A 24,157-nucleotide genomic window follows, 5' to 3' on the forward strand; every position below is an offset into this window, starting at 1 on the left:
CAGCAGCTTGAAAACCTCTCCACAGTGAGTACGTAACTTTGAAAAAGGAAGCTGGGAGGATTGTTATTGAACAACATGTTGCAATCTGCAAAAACTGCTGTTAGCCAGCAGAGCACATACCTGGCAGCCTTATTGCATGTACTGGCTGCATGTGCAGCAATGCCTAGTCAGTACTTTTTTTCATAGACTCTGTTGAGGGTATAAAAGAGATGGCTCAGAGCAGAAGGAGGCTATAGAGCACTCTTTGTGAATAAACAGGGGATGCCCTGAAGGTACTGTCCTGACTCCTTTCACTGCGATGATCCTGCTGATTGACACTCTCCCGCTCAGCGGAATCTTGGGCATAGTCGAGATGGTAAGACTCCCAGAAAGGGGAACAATATGCCAGTAACTGCTTCTACAGGGCTATAGTAGAGCTTGGCAGGGTATTCCTTTGCATATAAGGGGAGATCTATGTACTATAGGGACTTTAGTAATGTAATTACCTAATACCACCATGATCCTAAGTCATAGACGCACCCGGAATAGGCGAAGCACGCATGCTTATGATAGCTAGTGTGATTCCAGAGCAGAATTTTGTGAACCAGCTAAAATCATTGCAGCTTCAATATTTGAACCAGGAGTTGGAGTGACACAGGCATTAACTACAATGAATAAATTGGGTTGTTGTCTTGCAAAACAAACTAATGCTACAGCTTCCTCTTTAGACATGCTGCACTGCAAAATTGAGCCACCATAGATTTTTTTATTGCTAATGCATGGGCATGGTTGTGAGATACTAGAAGGAATGTGCTGCATGAACTTGTCTCATCATTCAGAATCAATTCATGAAACGATACAGAAATTGAAGGGCCAGGTGAATGAATTACAGGATGGTTGGTATCCTTAGTAAAGGCAGGGCTTATGTTACTAGTTTGTCCCCTGCCTATTATCGTGCTTTCAGCGGATGATACAAAGTACAGTTCATCAGGTAACGGTCATAAAAAAACAAAAAAGGGGAATTGTGGAATCATACCCACAGTTACAGTTGGGGTTTGACCTTGATGATTTAAGCCTGTGTTCTTTCTGAAGTTGGAAAACACCAATAAAGAGGAAGAATGCTGATAAAAAGTAAAAGGGAGTGTGAGCAGCTGGCATGGGGAGTGTGAGAAGCTGACATTCAGCTTAGCAGATAGAAAATAATGCTTTTTTAGGCATAGCCAATAGCAAAGCTAAAACAGGCGAGTGCACTACTAGTTGTAACCAATGATAACCAAGCAAAGGGCGTGTGGACACATCGTGGCTGGAAAAATGATCTATGAAAGCTGCTTGTAAATTGTAATAAACGTCTCTGGTATCACATGGACCATGATGGAAAATTACTAACTGAACTCAGCTGTGAAAAAGGGAATTGGGAGGATTGTTATTTAACAGATATATTTCCAACCTGGATTCAGCTGTGAGAATGTAACCCTGAAAAAAGGAGCTGGGAGGGTTGTTACTGAACAACATGTTGTGATCTGAGAAAAATGCTGTTAGCTGGCAGAGCATGTACTTGGCAGGCCTTGTTGCATGCACTGGCCACATGTGCAGCAACACCTAGTCAGTACCTTTCCATAGGCTCTGTTGAGAGTATAAAAGAGGTGGCTCAGAATGGAGAGGGGGGAAGCTACAGAGCACGCTCTATGAACAGATAGGGGATGCTCTGAAGGTGCTGTGCCTACCTCCCTTTTCCCTGATGACCCTGCTAACTGACACCCTCCTGCTCAGTGGAGTCTCAGATGTAGTCAGGATGGTAAGACTCTCAGAAAGGGAAACAATATGCTAGTAACTGCTTCTGCAGGGCTATACCAGAGCACTAAATACTGTTGTGCTTTTGCTAGTACCTTCTTTTTGCAGGACTATGACAGAACAATAAATACTGTTGTGTTTTTCCATAAAAATTGAGTGTTGGGTAAGCTTTGTGCATAGGAATCCTTCAAACCGGTTATAGTCAGTTTTATTGTGGAGCTACAGGGGAAGGGAGGAGCGAAGATGCAAGTGTACTATACTACATAACTGACTTGTTTGTTGTCTTCCTGCCCCCAATAATAATTATGACCTCTATGATAGTAGTGGCTTGTAAAACTGGGAAGACAGGTCTATTGGTAAAACTGTAACAAAACATTTTAACTTTTCTAAAAATAAAATTTCTGCAGAAATTTTGATTTTTATATGTTGGTTCTACCAACTACTAATCAACAAAAGAAGACTTCTGTGTACCAGTGGAGAAGTACATGTTTGAAAGTTTTGCTTTAGGAGGTTATGTCTGAATTGATATTGCTACTAGAAATAACACTGGTAAGTTAGGACTATTGCAAGGGTTGATTAAGACTTTCATTAATTGAAATGACAAAGAAACAGAACTTTTATTGTCTTCAGATACTGTAATCTTTTTTATAAACTGTGACAAAAATTGTGTACCGAATGGTTTCATCCAATCCTAAGCACTCAAGAAATATTAGTCTTGTTAAAGTGAACATTATGAGATTGTTGTAATGCTTCAACTTCCTTGTTATGATGAAGGCTATTTATAGAATTGTCATGGTTTAGCCCAGCTGGCAACTAAATACCACACAGCTGCTCACTCATCCTCCTCCACCCCTGGAGAATGGGGAAGAGAATTAAAGGGGAAAAGGGAACGAGACCTATGGATTGAGACGAGAATAATTTAATAATAATATAAAATTAAAAGTAATTATAATAATATATGAAGTATATATGTGTATAATGACGATAATATATACAACCAAGTGATGCACAGTGTAAGTGCTCACCACCTGGTGACCAATGCCTGTCTCGTCCTGGCAAATGATCCTGAAACAGATAAATCCTGACACTGCAATCCTGGACAAGTGAGAGGCCTGAAAAGAGCAAGAGAGAGAGCACTCTTGAGAGTCTGAGAGAGCCAGCCCCTGGAAGAGCAAGAACACTTCTTTCCAGTCAGCCCTCATCTATATACTGAGCATGACATTGCATGATATGGAATACTTCATTGGCCAATTTAGCCCTCAATCCTAATTCTAAATTCAAATCATATGGGGAGTTGTGGACACTTTGTCCTGGTTATGTCGTGTGTGTCGTTCCCCCCAACCTGTTGTGCTCCTGCACACTGGCAAAATATGAGAAGCTGAAAGGTCCTTGCTGTCTCAGTGCCAACTATAAACATCAGTGCGCTATCAACATTCTTCTCATAATGAATCCCAGACTAAAACCAAAACACAGCTCTTCTAGCTGCTAAGAAGAAAAACTAACTCTGTCCCAGTCAAAACCAGGACAAGAATATTTCTTCTCAATGGAAAGGACTTTGCAATTACAAGTACTTTCCTTGGATGTTTTAAGTTCCAAAATATAAATGAGTTACTTGATAAAAAGTATTTATACTTAGTGGTATAATGGGGGGCGGGGGGGATGAACTAAACTCAGGAAATCCAAACAGTGGTGTAGATTATGATTTTTTTTTTATTTATTTCTAAACAGCACAGTAGCAAACAGTATGGAGCATAAGAATGTCTCAGCAAACGTAATGAAATACGTGCTCGTGTATGTCAAGTTTTGATACCTAGATATCTGTTACACAATGCTTTTCAAGCAACTAAGATAAAGTTTCCTTGGGATATCAAACTGACACCCTCAAGGATGTGCTGTGCTATTATGTGCACAAAACTTTAGATACTGTTTTGGTCAGTACTAGTACTAAACTGATAGCTGTTAGTCCAAGTGAACACCTGTATCTTGCACTTACAGTACCTTGTGGATGCTTTCAAAAGATATTTTTATATATATACGCACACATATGCATGTGTATATCCTTTTTTACTTTTGTAAAGACTTCTAGATTACTTCTAGAGCCTTCTTATATCTACTTAATCTTTTGAGTGAGAGGATTGTGTCCTTCCATTATCATATCAATACTAAATTTCAATACTTTTTTTAATCTTATAATGATCAAGTGGGGAAAAACTAGAACTGGCTAACTTTATTTTGGCTAGACTCTGAAAATTCTTACTTTAAGACCAAAATAGTTTAGATTGTTTTATATTAGTTAACTTGTCCTGTTTATTTCAGTCAGCTCAGTAACAATAGAATGATTCATGCAGGTGTTATATATGCTTTTTGAAATACTTTATGGTAGCAAGTTGTATTGAAGTATCATGACTGACTGGCATGCAAGAGCATACAATTGGTTTAGTATAGTGTGCAATTTACTGTTTTTCACCACTATGCTACAGAATTTTTCGTAGCATTATATGGTAGAAATTCATTAATTTCAGGAAACTCTCTCACCCCATCTGAAACCGAGGTCTCACCATTCTCCTTTGAGTTGTTCCAATTTAATTTGGACAGTAGAAAACAATGTCTCTTTTTTGTTTCAAGCTACCATGTTTTCACAGTGTATTTCTCGTAGATTGTATGACAATGACTGAATGAGTAATGAATGGATGGACTGAAATTAGATAGTTAAATACATTACTAATCTCATTTTAATGAGGATATCAGTATTTTGAATGGTAAAATAAAATCCTGTGAAGCACCTGAATTTAGCTTTTAATGAAGTCTGTTTTAGATTTAAAAAAAAAAAAAGGCAACCTGACCTCACTAAATGAATGTAAGAGAACTCAACTTAGAAGTGGCAATCCAGTAGTTGTAACTGATCTTTAAATTAATCTTCTAGTAGTTTGCTGTTTGAATTAATATTGCCTTAATTTATTTCCGATAATAGGAGAGTAAAAGCACTGTATAAACTTAGCTTTGACCCCGATTTACATATTCAACTTCTAGTGTTCTGTTGTTTAATACCCCATGCTGCTGTTTCGTTTTTTTTTTTGTCCTAATTAATTTGGATTATGACTATAAATATCAGTTTGCTAAAATAGCGTTAAAAACCTGTGACAATTACTTCAATAGCAACTGATGTTGTGCTGTTGTAGAATTCTATTTTAGTTGCTGGATGGTAATAATTCAGTTTTAGCTGAAAGCTTGCATCAGATGTAGCTGGAGGATGAAGCCACTAGGCAGTAAGCATTCATTCGCTCAATGTCAGAGGCCTATATTGAGTGGGGGTGCTATTTTCTTATGAGAGAGGTAGACAGCTGGAAAATTTAAAGAACAATACTTGCTTTATCTTATCTGCATGTGCCACTATAATAGTACCTCTGATACTATTTGCTGGACGTAGTCACAAGGCTAGTCTATGCTAATTTGACTCAACAGTTAAAGGTTAATAGGGTTCCATGAGTATGTCTTCATTAGAGGATGATTGTTTTAACATTAGTTATTGCTAGTAGAAGTAAGAAATTTCAAAAGTATGAATGCTTTGAGACTAGAGATAATTTATTTTTGCCTGTTGTGGATTTTCAGAAGGTGAGGAGTAAAATTCAGTATACAATAACATCTTTTTGAACTAGTTAATATAGTTGTATTAGAACATGAATAGTTTGGCTCCTATTGAAACAATAAGCTAAAACGCTAAAGTTTGAGGCTAAATAGCATTTTGAAGTATTGTTCATAAGTGTAATGATATTTTTTAGGGATGCATTTTAATCTCAAACTGATAGAACTATTAATCTCTAATAGAAGAATAGACCTTACTTAAGTGGACTTGATAATTCAGCTTAAAGGATTTAGGTTTATGTGAAATAAGACAACAATGCTTCTGTTAATGCTGTGAGGTTTTGGTGGGTTTTTTTTATTAAGATATGAACTCTTTATTCTTATCCTGTGGTAGTATGCCAGTGGCACAATAAAACATCACTCAAGGCTTAGTTCACAAGATTAAATTGTTTGTGTGAAAGTTGTACACTTTCTGGAAAGCAGAGATCAATAAAAATCTTTATTTGTGCAGTTAATGCTATGAGTGTTGCTTCCTTCAAATAGATTCTTAAAGGTGCTGAGTTTCACAAAAATGAATTTGGCTGTTAGTAGATTGGCCTTTTTGTAGTAACTGATGTGTGAGGCAAACTGGAAGGAAACTAAAATTTCTCATTGTATGACAGGAATGCAAAGAAATCATGAAAGCATAAATTGTGAGTTGACCTCTCCCTTTATTAATGGAAAAGGTTCTCAGGGTCGCACGAGCTTTTTTTTCCTCTCCGAAATCCCTCCTGTGGTGATCCCACATAGCTGATGCCCTTTAAGTGGAAGAACAGTAATTCAGAGTCTGTTTAAACTAAGCAATGTTTTTCTTGGTCATTTATATAAATAAAAATATGCATGAGAGCTCGGTGTGTTTAAACTTTATATAGAAATTTAGTTACCTTGCACATGTTTTCATCACCTCCCTCCCTTTAAACTAAGTTGGTCATATAAAGAGTTTTATGACTTCATCATGTTTGGCTACTGTTTCTTGGAGTAAGATTTTTTTCAGCTTTTTTGGTTATACTGTAAATTGAATTAAATTGATCAATAACAAGCATTTCCCTCAAGACCCCCCCCCCCCCCCCCCCCCCCCCCCCGGTTTGTTTTGTTACAGGCTCTACTGGAGTTTGCATTTGTATTGCAAACTTACTGTTTAGGTAGTGGGATGACTTTTATCAAATAAAATTATTTGAATGCCTGAGTAAGTGTGTCAGGATGGGACTTACAGCTATTGGATTGAAATGGATTCCTCTTCCTTGCTTTGGTTTGTCTCCTCATTTATGAGTTTCTTTTTTTTGCTATACAGGAGTGTGTTTCTCAACTGATTTTTAGGAATATGGGAAGATAAGTATTAGAGGAAATAAATATGTTGTGGACTGAGGCTCTCTGGTTATGTAAACAAGAACTGAGGTTCAAGCATGGTGGTGAAAATCAAAAGTATAGTAATATTAAACATATCCCTATAGCTTTAGTAGAAACCTGTTTGGTCACAGACTTCGTATTCTGGTGTATATACCTGAACAAATCTCAATCCATATTGCTACTTCTGTTCTTCTTGGAGAAATAGTAATCTTGAATCATAGGAACAAATTGTTACTACATGAGAACTATTACTAGGAGTCTGTCTATCTTAGTAGCTTTATGTAAAATGGCTTTCTATTGTAATTATTTCCACACAACTATAGGGTATTAATAGTTTTCTTCTCTATAATATAACAATTATAGCTATGGTTCTCCTGTCTGTTAAAAGTAGCTGTTACTGTGCTGTGGGTGTAAAGTTCTTGCTCACAATGTCTTATCTTGTAGCTGTTATCTGCTCTCAGAGAACAGATTGATTTGCCAACCTTGTGCTGTTTGATATGAATAATGTTACCTTTCATGCCAGTTGTGCTTGGATTTGGAGGAGAACATAAGGAAAGATGTTGATGGTTAAAGGAGTAGTTATATGCTGTAATTTAACAGAAACAGAGGAGTGTGCTGCAGGACAAGCTATATTGAAAAGTTGAGGGGAGTGAATATCTGTATTTATATCAGTAGTTTCTTGGTTTTGAGGGTTTTAGTTATTCCTTCTTCAAGGTAGACCCAAAGGCCAAACTTACTGCTGCTCCTTTACAAACTGTATGAGTATATACTATTATAAGAGGACTATATATTGAAATGACTCTATTCACATATATGAGTTCTGTGTTGCAGAATTAGATAATATTTTTCCATGGATATTCTGTACTTTCTTTTATATATATATATATATATAATACTTGCATATTAAATGCAAAACCTAGGAAGTCCTTATTGTGTAGTTAACACTAATGTAACTTTCTTTGTTTGGACATGTGTGAGAGCATATGAACAATGTCTTGGGAAATAAATTTACTGTGTTGATCCCCACTTAGTTGCCTTGGAATTCAGTAGTTCAGAGACAAGACTCATAGTTATTAACTGTTAAAAGAAATTTTATTTGAACATAATAACAGTACTGTCCTGGACTGTGATAACTTACTCTAGGAATGAAGCTTTTCTGAGGGCTACGGTATAAGAATTTGAACAGGTTATGTTCACATTGTACAAGAATCAGTCATGTGAATGTGACTTATCTTAAAAGATACTTCAATGATCAAGGTTTCTTCCAATAGTGTGCAATAACAACTTTTATTTGAATGATAACTGCTGTTAGACTGCTTGAAATAGAGAAACGTTTTTTTGCTTTTTTTAAAAAGCACCCTTCTGGAATAAAAAAAAAGCCATATTTCTGATTTATTTAATAATGCAATCCATTCCTTGCTGACTTGAACCATCTGAAAAGAGAATACTAGTGTAATGGTTTGATGTGGAGGGGGGGGTGGTTCTGGTGGCAGGAGAGGGATTTTGCTCCCTGCGACCTCCCCGGTTTTGGATCCGGGTTAGGCTTAGTTCTGGCCACCGGATCAGACTGCCATCCCCCTCGGGGTTGAGCCAATAGGGCGCCTCTGCGAATTGCCCTATTTAAGTCAGGACAAGGGAACCGGAAAAGGTGCTTCGCCCAGGATCGACCAGAGAAGGGAGGAGGGCACTGCCCCCGCTCCCTGGCTCCCGGCCGGGCGGCTGCCTGCGTCGGGCCGGCGCCGCCCACGGAGAATGGCGGCGGCGGAGCCAGCTGGGGAACTCGGGGGCACCCCACTCCCAGGGTGCCCACTGGGCTGAGTTCACCTGGAGAGGACTGAGATCTGAGAGAAACAGCTGCATCGACAGCAGGTCAGTGAGGATGGAGCGGGAGGAGGTGTGCCGGAGCCGAGTTTCCCCTGCGGCTGATGGTGAGATGGCAGGCTGCCCCCCTGCAACCAGGACGGCCTCGGTGGAGCAGCGACCCACTTGCAGCCCGTGGGGAGAAGATGCCTGAGCCCGAGGATGGTCGTGTTGGGGGCACGGCAAGGCAGAAAGGCATCTGGAGTCTTCGTGACGACCCACGCCGGAGCGAGTGGCTACAGCTCCCTAAGTACCCGAGACTGTGGTAAAGCCCACACCGGAGCAATCTGTGGGGAAGGATTGTTTCCAGTGGGCTGGACTCACGTTGGAGAAATTTGTGGATTTTTCCTCGTGGGTAGGGGATCCATTGGAGCAGGGGAAAAGGGTGTAAGGACTCCTTCTCCTTTAAGAAAGAAGCAGCAGTAACAGCACGGAATGAACTGACCTGCACTCCCCCAGTCTCTGCCCCCTGTGCTGCTGGGGGGAGGAGGTAGAGCCGGGAGGAAAAGGAAGGTGGGGGGGGGAAGGTGTCGGTTTTAAGATCTGGTTTTGTTTCTTTCTGTCCTCTCAAGTAATCGGTTTTTATTTCCCTTTGTCCTTCTAAGTAATCATTAATAAACTGTTTTGCTTTGAGAAAAAAGCGCTGCCTGTTTTGCCCAGGACCATGGTTGGTGGGTGCTCCCTCTGTTCTTGCCTCAACCCTCAGTCCTTTTGTTTTTTTTTCCTCTCCTCTCTACTTTATTGGAGAAGGAGAGACTGTGTGAGTTTTAGTTGCTGGATCAGCCTAAAACCACGACAACTAGAAAGCATAATTTTTTTAACTGTAGCAGTGTTAATTGGCGTTTCTATCGGGAACAGTTACCTTCATTGCTTTGTGTATGTATAGCATCCCTTGGAAGAGGGTGAGATTTATTCAACTGTGAAACAAGACGCCTTCTGAAAATGGAGCAAAATAGTTTGATCAAACAAGTTCAAAATCTTCTTTTTAGTGTGTACAGTATCTGAATAAAAACACAGAGTTAATCAGTGGCTCCTTCTTGGAGACTGGTCATAGCAGGGCTCTCTTTTTAAAAAAAGATTTAAATCTTTTTTAGATTTAAATTCTGATATGAGTCTTGCACAGAATTTCCCCTTTGCCTCAAGTTCCTATCATATCAATATAATACTGTTGATGTTTATTTGTCTTGGTTTATGCTAATCAGAATAAATATATCTTCTGTAGTTTTCAAAACCCCATGTCAATATCAGATGCATTTTGAAAATTAATATATTTTTGTTTTTGCAATTTTTTGGTCCTTGCCTTGGTGTTGATGGCTGCAAAGGTAGTGGAAGTCACAAATTTGAATCACTAGCAGTTATAAACTATTCAGTAAAATTTCATAGAATCATTTAGGTTGGAAAAGACCTTTAAGATCATCGAGTCCAACTGTTAACCTAACACTACCAAGTCCACCACTAAACCATGTCCCTAAGCACCATGTCTACACCTTTTAAATACCTCTAGGGATGGTGACTCAACCACTTCCCTGGGCAGCCTGTTCCAATGCTTGACAAACCTTTTCAGTGAAGAAATGTTTCCTAATATCCAATCTGAACCTCCCCTGGCACAACTTGAGGCCGTTTTCTCTTGTTCTATCACTTACTGCTTGGGAAAAGAGACCAACACCCACCTCTCTACAACCTTCTTTAAGGTAGTTGTAGAGAGCAATAAGGTCTCCCCTGAGCCTCCTTTTCTCCAGGCTATACACTCCCAGTTTCCTCAGCTGCTCCTCATAGGACTTGTTCTCTAGAATTTTCACAGATGTGTAGTCAGCATGCAGTTTTCCTGCTAACAGATGTATTAAACATTAAATGTAATTATTAATGTCAGATTTTTGGATTAACTTTTGTTTTAGAAGTGTTCTTGCTTTCTTAAGCTTATTTCTTTACCATGAAAGGGTTCCTTGGATGATCTGGGTCTCATTCCACTGGACCTGATATAGACACCTGGAGTACACCACTAATTACTGGCCTCCAACTAGACTTTGTGCTGCTGACCACCACTCTCTGCAAGAATGAAGTTGAGCCTGGGAAGGAGGAGGTAGGTGGGAGGAAGGTGTTTTTAATTTTTGTCTTTGTTTCCCACTATCCTACTCAAATGTAATTTATTGCCAATTAAAAACAGTTTTCCTTAAGTCAAGTCTGTTTTGCCTATGATGGTAATTGGTAAGTGATCTCCCTGTCTTTATCTTGACTCACAAGCTCTTCCATCTTATTTTCTCCTCTCACCCTGTTGAGGGGGAATGAGACTGCAGCTGGGTGGGGGTATGGCAGCCAGCCAAGGTCAACCCACTACATCCTCCCATGTTACCTGTCCATGCTTCCACCTTCTGTATACTTCCTTTTCATGTTTGAGTTTTGAAAGAAGCTCCTTGTTCATCCGTGCAGGCCTCTTGGCGTTTTTGCCTAACTTGATATTCATTGGGATGGACCGCTCCTGAGCTTGGAGGAGGTGATCCTTCAATATTAACCAGCTTTCTTGGGCCCTCTCTTCCCTCCAGGGCCTTATCGTAGAATCATAGAAAGGTTAGGGTTGGAAGGGACCTCAAAGATCATTGACGTGGGTTAGACTGACCCTCCCACACAGCCAGTCACTCCCCCTCCCCCACCCCCAGGAATGAGGGAGAGAATTAAAGGAGAAATGGGAAACGTGTGGGTTGAGATAAGAGCAATTTAATACAGATGATTTAATACACAGTGTAGATGCTCACCACCCCCTCTTAGGCGAAGCCTGTCTTGTCCCGAAGCTGCAATCCCGGACAAATGCGAGGCCCCGAAATAGAGAGGGGCAGAGAGACAGAGATAGTACTCCGAGAGTGGGAGTACTGGAAGAGAGAGAAAAAGAAAGAAAAACAATAGAGCAAAAGCGCAGAAAGCGCAAAAGAGCCAAAGCGCAAAAGCCCTTCTGTCCAGCTGTCCCTCACTTTTGTACTGGGCATGACGCTGCATGATATGGAATACTAATTGGCCAGTTTGGCCCTCAATCTTAAGTTCCACCACAAATCACAAGGGGAATCGTGTCCCCCTTGTCCCAACTATGTTCCCCCCTTATCCCGCCGTGCTTCTGCACTCCGGCACACTGAAAAGTCCTTGGAGTTTCACTTCCAACCACAAACATCAGCTGGCTATCAGCATTCTTCTCAGAGCGAGCCTCTGAGTAAAAGCAAAACACGGAGCTCTTCTAGCTGCTAAAAAGAAGAGCTAACCCGGTCCCAGCTAAAACCAGGACAGTATCCACCCCTTATTCCATACCATGCACGTCATGCTCAAACCTTACATATATACCCTTCTCTTAGCCACGGGTCATCCCTCCAAAATGTGTCTTCATCTGTTCTCTCAGGGCAGGAAAGATGACGTGGTATTCGCTCAGTTGGTAGAACGGATGACATGTAGTCTTTGTTGCGTGTGGTGTCTGGAGCTCGTAGTTGGTGTATCCAGCCGCCGTCCGCAGGTTGAAGATGTTGATCTCGAAGAAGTTGCTGGGTGTTTGGAATCAGTTCTGATTATGACTAAGTTCATTCTTCATTAACCTGGATGATTCTTAATATAATGGCATTAGTACAATGTGACAACCATAGCAATGATGGTATGCAGGGACAGGGTTATTCAGCAATTAATATCACACAATTCAATTCATTTTATCATCTGTTTTCACCCAACATCAAATCCCCTTGAGGTACACATTGGACTTCCCCGTCCTTCTGCATCACCCACCAAGTGCACCCAGGTCCTTGAGCAAAAGCAATCCCACAAATGGGTTTACCTTTACCCGAGGCAGGAATAACCCAAACTATCGTCCCGAGTATATTCCTCATGTGCACTACAGGGACTTTATCCCCTTCTACAGTACGTAGAAGTTCTGATTGGGCAGGACCAGCTCAATTGGCAGATCCTCTAGTGTTGACTAACCAGGTGGCTTTTGCTAAATGCGTATCCCAATGTTTGAAGGTTCCACCACCCATTGCTTTCAGTGTGGTTTTTAGCAATCCATTATATAGTTCAGTCTTCCCAGAAGCTGGTGCATGATAGGGGATGTGATATACCCACTCGATGCCATGCTCTTTGGCCCAAGTGTCTATAAGATTGTTACGGAATTGAGTCCCGTTGTCTGACTCAATTCTTTCTGGGGTGCCATGCTGCCACAAGACTTGCTTTTCAAGGCCCAAGATAGTGTTTCGGGTGGTGGCATGGGGCACAGCATAGGTTTCCAGCCATCCAGTGGTCGCTTCCACCATTGTGAGCACGTAACGCTTGCCACTGTGAGTTTGTGGAAGTGTGACATAATCAATTTGCCAAGCCTCTCCATATTGATATTTCAACCAACGCCCTCCATACTAAAGAGGTTTTAACCTCTTGGCTTACTTGATTGCAGCACATGTTTCACATTCACGGATCACCTCTGCAATAGTGTCCATAGTTAGGTCCACCCCTCGATCACGAGCCCATTTGTATGTGGTGTCCCTTCCTTGATGGCCTGAGGCATCATGGGCCCAACGAGCTAGAAATTTTTCACCTTTATGTTGCCAGTCCAGATCCACCTGAGCCACTTTAATCTTGGCGGCCTGATCCACCTGTTGATTGTTTTCATGTTCTTCTGTGGCCCGACTCTTGGGTACATGGGCATCTACATGTCGTACTTTTACAACCAGCTTCTCTACTCGAGCAGCAATGTCTTTCCACAATGGGGCAGCCCAGATGGGTTTACCTCTGCGTTGCCAGTTGCTCTGCTTCCATTGCCGTAGCCATCCCCACAGGGCATTTGCTACCATCCAAGAGTCGATATAGAGATAGAGCAGTGGCCACTTTTCTCGTTCAGCAATGTCTAAAGCCAGTTGGATGGCTTTCACCTCTGCAAACTGACTTGATTCGCCTTCTCCTTCGGTAGCTTCTGCGACCCGTCGAGTAGGACTCCATACAGCAGCTTTCCATTTTCGATGTTTTCCTACAAGGCGACAGGATCCGTCAGTAAACAGAGCATATTTCTTCTCATTGTCTGATAGTTCATTATAAGGTGGAGCCTCCTCAGCACGTGTCACCTCCTCCTCCTCTGGTGACATTCCAAAGTCTTTACCTTCAGTCCAGTTAGTAATCACTTCCAAAATTCCTGGGCGATTGAGGTTTCCTATCCGAGCTCTTTGTGTGATCAGTGCAATCCACTTGCTCCATGTAGCATCAGTTGCGTGGTGTGTAGACGGGACGCTCCCTTTGAACATCCAGCCGAGCACTGGCAATCGGGGTGCCAGGAGCAACTGTGCTTCCGTACCAATCACTTCAGAAGCAGCTCGGACTCCTTCATATGCTGCCAGCATCTCTTTTTCAGTTGGAGTATAGTTGGCTTCGGATCCTTTGTATCCTCGACTCCAAAACCCAAGAGGTCGACCTCGCGTCTCCCCTGGTGCTTTTTGCCAGAGACTCCAGGTAGGACCATTCTCCCCGGCTGCAGTGTAGAGCACGTTTTTGACATCTTGTCCTGTCCGGACTGGTCCCAGGGCTACCGCATGGACTATTTCTTGTTTAATTTGTTCAAAGGCTTGTTTTTGCTCTGGGCCCCATTCAAAATTGTTCTTCTTTCGGGTTATTTGATAGAGGGGTTTTACAATCTGGCTGTAGTCGGGAATATGCATTCGCCAGAAACCCACAATGCCTAAGAAAGCTTGTGCTTCCTTTTTGTTGGTTGGTGGGGACATAGCTGTTATTTTATTAATCACGTCCATTGGAATCTGACGATGCCCATCTTGCCATTTTATTCCCAAAAACTGAATCTCCTGTGCAGGTCCCTTGACCTTACTCTGTTTTATGGCAAAGCCTGCTTTCAGAAGGATTTGGATTATCTTTTCACCTTTCTCAAAAACTTCTTCTGCTGTGTTGCCCCATACAATGATGTCATCAATGTATTGCAAATGTTCTGGGGCATCACCCTGTTCCAGTGTGGTCTGGATCAGTCCATGGCAAATAGTGGGGCTGTGTTTCCACCCCTGGGGCAGTCGATTCCAGGTATACTGGATGCCCCTCCAAGTGAAAGCAAACTGTGGCCTGCATTCCGGTGCCAAAGGAATTGAGAAAAACGCATTAGCGATATCAATTGTAGCGTACCACCTGGCTGCCTTTGACTCCAGTTCATACTGAAGTTCCAGCATATCTGGCACGGCAGCACTCAATGGTGGTGTAACTTCATTCAAGCCACGATAGTCTGCCGTCAGCCTCCACTCGCCATTGGACTTATGTACAGGCCATATAGGGCTGTTAAAAGGTGAGTGGGTCTTCGTGATGACTCCTTGACTCTCCAGTTGACGAATCAACTTATGGATAGGAATTAGAGAGTCTCAGTTGGTACGATATTGCCATCGGTGCACTGTTGTATTAGCAATTGGCACCTGTTGTTCTTCGACCCTCAGTAACCCCACAGCAGAAGGGTCCGTTGAGAGACCAGGCAAAGTAGACAACTGCCTGCCTTCTTCTGTCTCTACTGCAGCTGTTGCAAAAGCCCACCGATACCCTTTTGGGTCTTTGAAATACCCTCTCTTAAGATAATCTATGCCAAGGATGCACGGCGCTTCTGGGCCAGTTACAATAGGGTGTTTTTGCCACTGCTGTCCAGTTAGGCTCACTTCAGCCTCTAACACAGTCAGTTGTTGAGACCCCCCTGTCACTCCAGAAATATAGATGGATTCTGCCCCTCTAAAGTTCGATGGTATCAAGGTGCATTGGGCACCAGTATCCACTAGAGCCTTATACTTTCTGGGGTATGATGTGCCAGGCCACCGAATCCACACAGTCCAGTAAACTCGATTATCCCTCTCCTCCACCTGGCTGGAGGCAGGGCCCCTCTAATGCCTGTTATCATATTCATCAGAGGAATCAGCAGGATTGGAGTCAGGGTGGCTAGGAGGATCAGCCCTCCCATTTTGACTAGTGGACTGCTCACTGTAGACTGGGGCAACAGCTGTCCTGGAGGAATTGGAGAAAGTTCTATTTCTGTTGGTTCTTCCTCCCAACTGGCGTACCCTTGCCTCTAAAGCGGAGGTGGGTTTTCCATCCCACCTTCTCATGTCTTCTCCATGATCACGGAGGTAGAACCACAGCTCACCCCGTGATCTGTACTGTCTCTCTTGTCTCTCTCGAGGAGGGTAACGCCTGGTTCTGACAGCTGAAATTCTAGAATGTTCAGGTGGTGGGAAATCTACTTTTTCTCTTAATTCTCGGACCTCCTCAGACAGCTTTTCCACAGCTGCAACACAGGTTCGTATAGAAGTATTATCATCATATCGTCGGAGGTAGGTGACCAGATTACCTATGGATAGTGGTGTCTCATCGTCTCCGAAGTCCATTATTGCCAATGAGGTGGAATATGCTGCTGGCGCACTCCGTATAATCTTCTGCCACATTGGTCGTGTGCACCGGACGTCATCTGGATCTTCGAGTCTTGGTCCGCTTCTCGAGTCAAGATAAATCAACTCTCGTACAGCCAGTTCTCTCAGATACTGAATAGCTTTTTCTATGTTGGTCCACTTGCTTACGTTACATGGCACCTCGTCCTTGGAGGGATACCTTTCCTTTATAGCTGCCAGGAGTCGTCTCCAGAGGCTGCAGACTTGTGTCTGTCTTCGAATTGCTTTATCAATGCCTCCATCCATGGCAAGGGCTCCCAGCTGCCTGGCTTCATTACCATCTAACTCCAGACTATTGGCTCCCATGTCCCAGCATCTGAGCAACCAAGAGACAATGGGCTCACCTCTAAGACGGCCATAATCTTTTCGAATATCTAAAAGCTCGCTCATTTTTAGAGATCTGGTGGTTATCGTCTCATCTATGATGTCACTTCTCCTCCATTGAGATTTTCTCTGGGGCGAAACAGAACGCTCCCGCTTCATTTCTCATGATGGCCCTGGTTGCTCTTCATCATCATCATCCTCTCCTCTGCGTTCTGACTTTCGCACACATTTCCTCGGTTGCTCTTCCTCCAATCGTTGTGATGGCCCTGGTTGCTCTTCTTCTTTGCTATGCCCTGGTTGCTCTTCTTCATCTTCTAACTTTTGTATACATTTTCTTTTCCTTACGGGGGCAACTGATACCGTTGTAGTCTGAGTAGCTATAGTGCTTGTCATGGGAGTCGAGATGGCAAGCACAATAACCCGAGAAATAAATTGATATACACCCCTAAATGGCCGATTGACTTTGAATATATAAATAATTAAGCATATATTCAGGAGACCTTGCAGGACAATCAAACCCGTTAAATTATTCCAATGATGTTCGGCATTATCAAAATCAACGTAGGCTTTTGTAAATGAAAAGTCACCAGTATAATTGGCGATGATATCCGCCAGGTGGCGCTCAAAATTAATAAACGAGCTCCACATCACCATCCCCCTCTGCACCGCCGAATACAGAGACTGAGCCGGTCCCAGCACCGATGATCTTATCAGAGTTACACCGTACAGTATAGCAAAACCCTTAATTACCAATAACATACTTTTCATGCCGGTCCAACACCCCGAGCTAGAAAACCGCATAAGCATTCCGCCTAACATCATATAGGGTAAATAAGGCAGTAAATTATAAATGTCCGGTAACATGTATGCGAGCATAACAAACAGCATTCCAGCCAGCAACATCGTTATCTCAACCCCTTCGTGCCCCACGTTGGGAGCCAATTAAGACTGTCGTGGGTTAGGCTGACCCTCCTACACAGCCGGTCACTCCCCCTCCCGCAGCCCCAGGGATGAGGGAGAGAATTAAAGGAGAAACGGGAAACCTGTGGATTGAGATAAGAACAATTTAATACAGATGATTTAATACACAGTGTAGATGCTCACCATCCCCTCGTATGCGAAGCCCGTCTTGTCCCGAAGCTGCAATCCCGAACGAACGCGAGGCCCCGAAATAGAGAGGGGCAGAGAGAGAGATAGTACTCCGAGAGTGGGAGTACTGGAAGAGAGAGAAAAAGAAAGAAAAACAATGGAGCAAAAGCGCAGCAAGCGCAAAAGAGCAAAAGCCCTTCTGTCCGGCTGACCCTCACTTTTATACTGGGCATGACGCTGCATGATATGGAATACTAATTGGCCGGTTTGGCCCTCAATCTTAAGTTCCATCGCAAATCACAAGGGGAGTCGTGTCCCCCTTGTCCCAACTATGCTCCCCTCTTATCCCGCCGTGCTTCTGCACTCCGGCACACTGAAAAGTCCTTGGAGACTCACGTCCAACCACAAACATCAACTTGCTATCAGCATTCTTCTCAGAGTGAGCCTCTGAGTAAAACCAAAACACGGAGCTCTTCTAGCTGCTAAAAAGAAGACCTAACCCGGTCCCAGCTAAAACCAGGACAGTTGCAAAGACCTGTTTTTTAAAATAAACATTCAAATTATAAACTAGCTTTGCTGATGCCTTGAAAAATATATTGGTTGGAGTACCTTTCCCTAAGCGATCTTGTAGGTTATGAATTCAACAGCTATGTTAACAAAAACAGGTTAGTTAAAAAATGTTAATTAATTGTATTGTCTCAATGTTTATATATTGCTTTTAGTTATTTGACAAGACTTGCAGGTAGCCCATTCTTTTACCAATATTATGCGTTCTCGTTTTTAACAACATAGTAATATTTGAAGGGTCTATATTCATGCTTGATGTGGAAATGTAATTATTTTGCTTTTGTTCAGAGAAATACATAGTTTACATCAACCTTATTTAAAATGTCTTTTTTGTACTTCAGTTTCAGTTCTCCTTGCAAACAGATATGACCAGAAGGCAGTTAAGAGTATGAGGCTTGGCAAATCAGAGCTGTGATGGAAGAACAACTAGGTACTTGTCAGGACATGGAGAAGCGAGCACAGGTATATTTTTTTTTCATTAGTAGGAGGAACGGGAAAAGGTTTTTCTGTGTTTTCATTAAGTTATTGGTGTTTATTATCTTTAAAATGTGTATAAGACCGGTGAATACCTTAGAACGTTTATCTAGCCTTTTAAATACAAAAATAAGAATTGAAACACAGAAAATATCCACCCACTCAACAAAAAGGACTTTTCTCTGCCGGTTTAAAAGAAAGCCTGTGAGTGGATGGGAGTAGTAGACAATGCCTTGAAAATAAAGTAATTTTTTATCATTTGGTTGTAATTTATTTCAATTTTAGCTTTGAACAAACGTGTAATTGCAAATGCTTTATTTTGTTTGTCATGTTGTTGTTGAAGTTTGTGCTTTTAAGTTTAGAGTAAATTCCAGTTACTCTTGTTAAGTTTCCTTGAACAGAAAGAATGTATCAAGGAATAATCTTTGAAAATGACATACATTGGCAAAATGTAATTTGCATCCTTACCTGTAAATTCTTTATGTATAAAGTATATGTATAATTCCGTATGTAAATCATGTTACACACATTTGGAAGTATAATTCAGAATGTAACTGCGTGTAAATGAAACTATCAAATGCATGCTGGCTTTAAAAAATATTCCCCCCACAGTAGTAGAGTGACAATTTGAATTATATATTGTCATCTATTTCCATAGATGTTAAATAGCCAAATTTGTTACTAATAGCCAACTTTTAATAAAAATAGTCTCTTTAGACTTAATTTTCTTCACTAAATTTACCTCAACGCAAAATTGTAGATATGAAATATTTCTAATGAATTAGATCATAGAATCATAGAATGGTTTGGGTTGGAAGGGACCTCAAAGATCATCTAGTTCCAACCCCCCTGCCATGGGCAGGGACACCCTCGACTACACCAGGTTGCCCAAAGCCTCATCTAACCTGGCCTTGAACACTTCCAGGGATGGGGCATCCACAACTTCTCTGGGCAACCTGTTCCAGTGCCTCACCACTCTCTTAGTGAAAAATTTCTTCCTTTTATCTAATCTAAATCTGCCCTCTTTCAGTTTAAATCCATTGCCCCTTGTCTTATCACTACATGCCCTTGTAAAAAGTCCCTCTCCAGCTTTCTTGTAGGCCCCCTTTAAGTACTGGAAGGCTGCAATAAGATCACCTTGGAGCCTTCTCTTCACCAGGCTGAACAGCCCCAACTCTCTCAGCCTGTCTTCATAGGAGAGGTGCTCCAGCCCTCGGATCATCTTCATGGATTTTTAACTAAAATCTAAAACAACTTTTTCTAAAGCAAGTAATTTACTAGAACTTTTCAGAAAATTCTTATGATTATAGTTTTTTAGCAAAATATGCATCCTCTAATCATAGAGCTCACTATGAGGTATGTACATTAGGGCCATGTAAGGACCTGTATTGACATACTCAGACAGACCCAAGTTCACTCTCTCTTGGTTTAAGCTGCTTGGATAACTGGCTCTGATCTGGAAGCTATATGGCTGTGTTGTAGACATTTATCAGCTATGGTGCTGCCCTGCACTAATACAGCTGTGCTACTTATGTGCAACCAGCTCCAAATGAAGGCAGAACAGACTCAGAATTGCCTGTATATGTCTGGTTAGCCCTGTTGTAAAAGAAAGCAATACTGAATTGACACTAGAACTTCTGAGCAAGATATCTTCTTACTAACAAGCTGACCAAACTTTAAGTGTGCTCAGAGAATAGATCAAGTATTTCTTAAGATTTGACTGTAGTTATATCACTATGAAAGTAATTAAGTTGTCCCTAAATATGTACTTCCCTACACATTCAGTTTTAATTTTAGGGGGGGCACTACCAAGAGGATGTTGAATTTTTTTATGGTTTTCCAAATTAATGTTTGCACATGGGTTCATCACAACTATTTTATTCCCTATACATATGTACAACACCTATATAGTTATCAAAATTAGTGTCTATTAGGATTATATAAAGATTATAAAATAGGAAATAACTAATCTGTTGCGGAAGTTTTCTGGCTGCTACATGGGCTACTACAATAGAAAGCACCTGTGCCTCGTCAGGACAGGTGCTGTGAGTCACGTTGATCAGCCGGAGACCACGTGACTCATGGAGGCTTAAAGGCGGGGCACTCCCAAGAGGGAGTGGGGCATTTCCCTCCTGGAGATTGGAGTGGTAGGAGCCCCTGGAGAGCGGTGTCCTGAAGCTCTCTGTTAGAAGCCTTTGATTGTGGTATAGACCTTTGGAGTGAAACAAGACCTTCTGATATATGAGGGGAATCACAACAACTTTCTGGGTTGTGATTCCTGAAGAAGAAGATACAGGCAGTCTGCGACAATTGGTGACCCCGACGTGATTCGGTGAAACGTGAACCGTCTGGACCTCAAGGTGAATTGTGGTGGTGTTAAAGACCAGCAAAGTTTAAGACCAGTGGGAGAACTGCTGTTTCAACCTAGACACCTGGAACAAGGTGAACTGTTGGGAGCTAAAATGGGCCAGAATTTTGTCAAGGAGAATCAGACCTTCACTTTCCTTAAATCTGCGGGAATGGCTGTGGGGGCCAATATAAGTAATGAAGATTTATATAATTTACTTAATTGGGCAGCGGGACACGAAGACCTAGTCAGCCTTACTTTCACCTTTAACCTAGAACTTTGGAAAAAGTTGGGATATAAGCTACTTTGTGAAGTAGTCCTTGGAAAAAAGGACTTAACTGATACTGACCTGCTGTGTATGTGGAGGACCTTGGATAATATAATTCAAAAGGGGGTGGCAGAAAAGGAGGAAGATGAATTAACAGACTATGTATCAGCAAGTGAAGGGTATGAAGGAAACAACGAACTGTCTGAAGGAGGACTGGCCCCAGACAGTGTGGACAGCGGATTAGATGTATCCTCGCTGTTCACAGAGATCAATAAAGTTGCGGGGACTATGCAGGGACTCTGCCCCACCCTGCAGGAGATACTGGAACGCCCCCCACCCTTTGCTCCAGCAGCCCCCCCTTCCTCCTCAGGATGTGTCACACCTACGGCTCCGCCGCTTGATCTAATGGCCCCACCCCTGGCAACTTCATATCCAGCAACATATATGACACAGGTACGAGCCATGCAGCCAGCACTAGTGCACCAGGCCGTGACAATGCTGCAAGGAGTATCCCAGCAGTTAGCAGCTGTGGTGGAGATATTGCAGCAGGCCATGACCCCCCCTGCAGCAAAAGAGATTTTAGGAGAAACCTCCAAAGCAAGTGACAGCTCAGCTGGGGAGTTACCACCGGTTTCTCCACCAAGGGAAAAGTTGCTAGAATCTGTCTGTTTATTGGAACCAGACCCCTTGGGAACCCCTACAGCGACAGTTCAACCTCGTGACCCAGTCCGTTTCTGGAACGAGGTAAAAATGAAAGCAATAGAGGCTGGGGACTGGGACTTGGTTCAAGTCTTAGGGTTACCAGTCAGTAATAAAAAATTATCTATGATGGAAATGGGGGGAGGGCCGAGTGCATTCCCTGTGGAACTGGCCCTCCCGGGTTCTAACCAGCCCAATCAACACTTGGGCTGGTCATGGAAAGTCATACAGGACATACAAAAGGCAGTAGCACAATATACAATTACCTCAAGGTGACCCATGTTATGCCGTTGGTACAGATGTCCTGATGGGAACGGGTCAAGTATTTAGCAATCCGGCAGTACAAGCCCAATGGCATCCCCAAATTCTTGAGCAGGTCAAACAAATAGGGATGCAGGCCCTCATGCGCACCACAGAAATGGCGAAACCCCAAGCGAGGTACTCCACGATCAAACAAGGGGTCAAGGAGCCTTTCCTACAATTTGTAGAGAGATTACAAGGGGCAATAGAAAAACAAGTATATGACAGCAATCTACGGGCCCTGTTGACAAAACAACTGGCAAGGGATAACGCCAACGCTGATTGCCGAAGAGTTATTGAAGTACTGCCAGGGGACCCCTCTCTAGAGGAAATGGTCATTGCGTGTGCTAAGGTCGGGTCTGTAGAGCATGAAATGACTGTACTAGCCACCACCTTGATGGCCTCATATAATAAGAAACTGAAGTGTTATAAATGTGGAAAGATGGGCCATTTTGCAAAAAACTGTAGATCAAGGATTTACACCAACGGCCGGTCAAAAAATGACAAAAGAAGAACTAAGAAATACGTGACATACAGCCCTAGCAAGCTCTTTGCGGGAGCAATACGGGAGCCGCAGACCAGTCCAGAAAAGAGCCCTGAGGGAATGTTACGACAACCCTTTGAAGGAATGGTACGGCAACCGCAGGTTAACCATCAGGAAAAGCAGCCAGAACAGCCAGGGTGGATGTATCCAACATCATCAGAACAATGGATATATCCACCGCCGACTTGGTATGATAAAAAAATATAAGAATCGCTTCCTCATGATCCTAGTCTTAAAGGTATCCGACACGGTGGCTGTACATGGGATTGGAACGTTAAGAACCCCTAAAGGTCGTTAGATGTTTTTTCAAAAAAAGAGGGGGAATTGTTGCGGAAGTTTTCTGGCTGCTACATGGGCTACTACAATAGAAAAAAGCACCTGTGCCTCGTCAGGACAGGTGCTGTGAGTCATGTTGATCAGCCGGAGACCACGTGACTCATGGAGGCTTAAAGGCGGGGCACTCCCAAGAGGGAGTGGGGCATTTCCCTCCTGGAGATTGGAGTGGTAGGAGCCCCTGGAGAGCGGTGTCCTGAAGCTCTCTGTTAGAAGCCTTTGATTGTGGTATAGACCTTTGGAGTGAAACAAGACCTTCTGATATACGAGGGGAATCACAACAACCTTCTGGGTTGTGATTCCTGAAGAAGAAGATACAGGCAGTCCGTGACACTAATCTGCATTGGTTTTATTATACTAAGGACAGGTGCCAAAACTGTGTAGAAGTAAATTGTATAAATACATAAAAGCAAATTCCAGATTATTCCACTGTTATGATCAAATGTGAAAACTGCACTTTTCATATTTGGCAGGTATAGTGAGCTTGTTAGTTTTTCAATTTCATTTTGCTCTATATTTTTGTTCCTCTATGATTGTGATACAGAATACAATGCCAAATGTAAGTTAGAGGAAGAGAAAAGTTGAGCTATGTAAAGACTGGCATTTCACACAACTCTATATTAATAGTCCTCAAATACTTATTCTGTGAGAGAGCTGACAACCTGGTGCTGGCCAAGAAATTCATGTACTAGCTGCCCTTTCTCCTGGACCTTAAATTAATAGTAAAATAATAGCCTTCTCCCCCTCTGATCTGTCATCATTGAGACTTGCTTCCTTTAACCTCCTTCTGAAACACTGTGTACATTAGTTAGCTCACAGCAACTTATTATTTATGCATTATCCTTTATGAAGTTTGTATACAACCGCATGTCCAACAGTTATTAAAAAAGATGCATTACTAGTGTTAGCAATTTATTTTAGCTTATCCATTTAAACTTCACATGGTAGTTCTTGTTTGAAAAAATAAAAAAGATGTAGCAGGATCCCTTCTGTGGACGGACCCGAGTCATGACCATACACCAATATGGTTAGAAATCATGCTCGTTTATTACAAACAACACACAGGTTATATAGCAGAACATGGCGTGACATGACTACATTCTACAATTGGCTTGCTTAGCGTAAACACACTCTCGTGGGCTATAGTGATAGGGCAGCGCTAGCAGACCACAGGTAATAAGCTCATC

At 42.2% G+C, this 24,157-nt stretch overlaps 1 protein-coding gene across 1 annotated transcript in view; it reads left to right on the forward strand.

Moving 5' to 3' along the window:
* The window catches only part of LOC147526293 (endogenous retrovirus group K member 10 Gag polyprotein-like), a 29,307-nt gene extending 5,858 nt beyond the window's left edge, over positions 1 to 23,449 (forward strand). The window contains exons 4-5 of the mRNA XM_086630128.1: positions 22,232 to 22,724; positions 23,444 to 23,449. Coding sequence (XP_086486254.1) covers positions 22,232 to 22,724; positions 23,444 to 23,449 — 499 coding nt within the window. The remainder of the gene's footprint in view (positions 1 to 22,231; positions 22,725 to 23,443) is intronic.
* The last annotated feature ends 708 nt before the right edge of the window (positions 23,450 to 24,157 follow it).

Source organism: Tauraco erythrolophus, chromosome W (assembly GCF_009769465.1).
Source record: "Tauraco erythrolophus isolate bTauEry1 chromosome W, bTauEry1.pri, whole genome shotgun sequence".
In the NCBI taxonomy this organism is placed as follows: Eukaryota; Metazoa; Chordata; class Aves; order Musophagiformes; family Musophagidae; genus Tauraco; species Tauraco erythrolophus.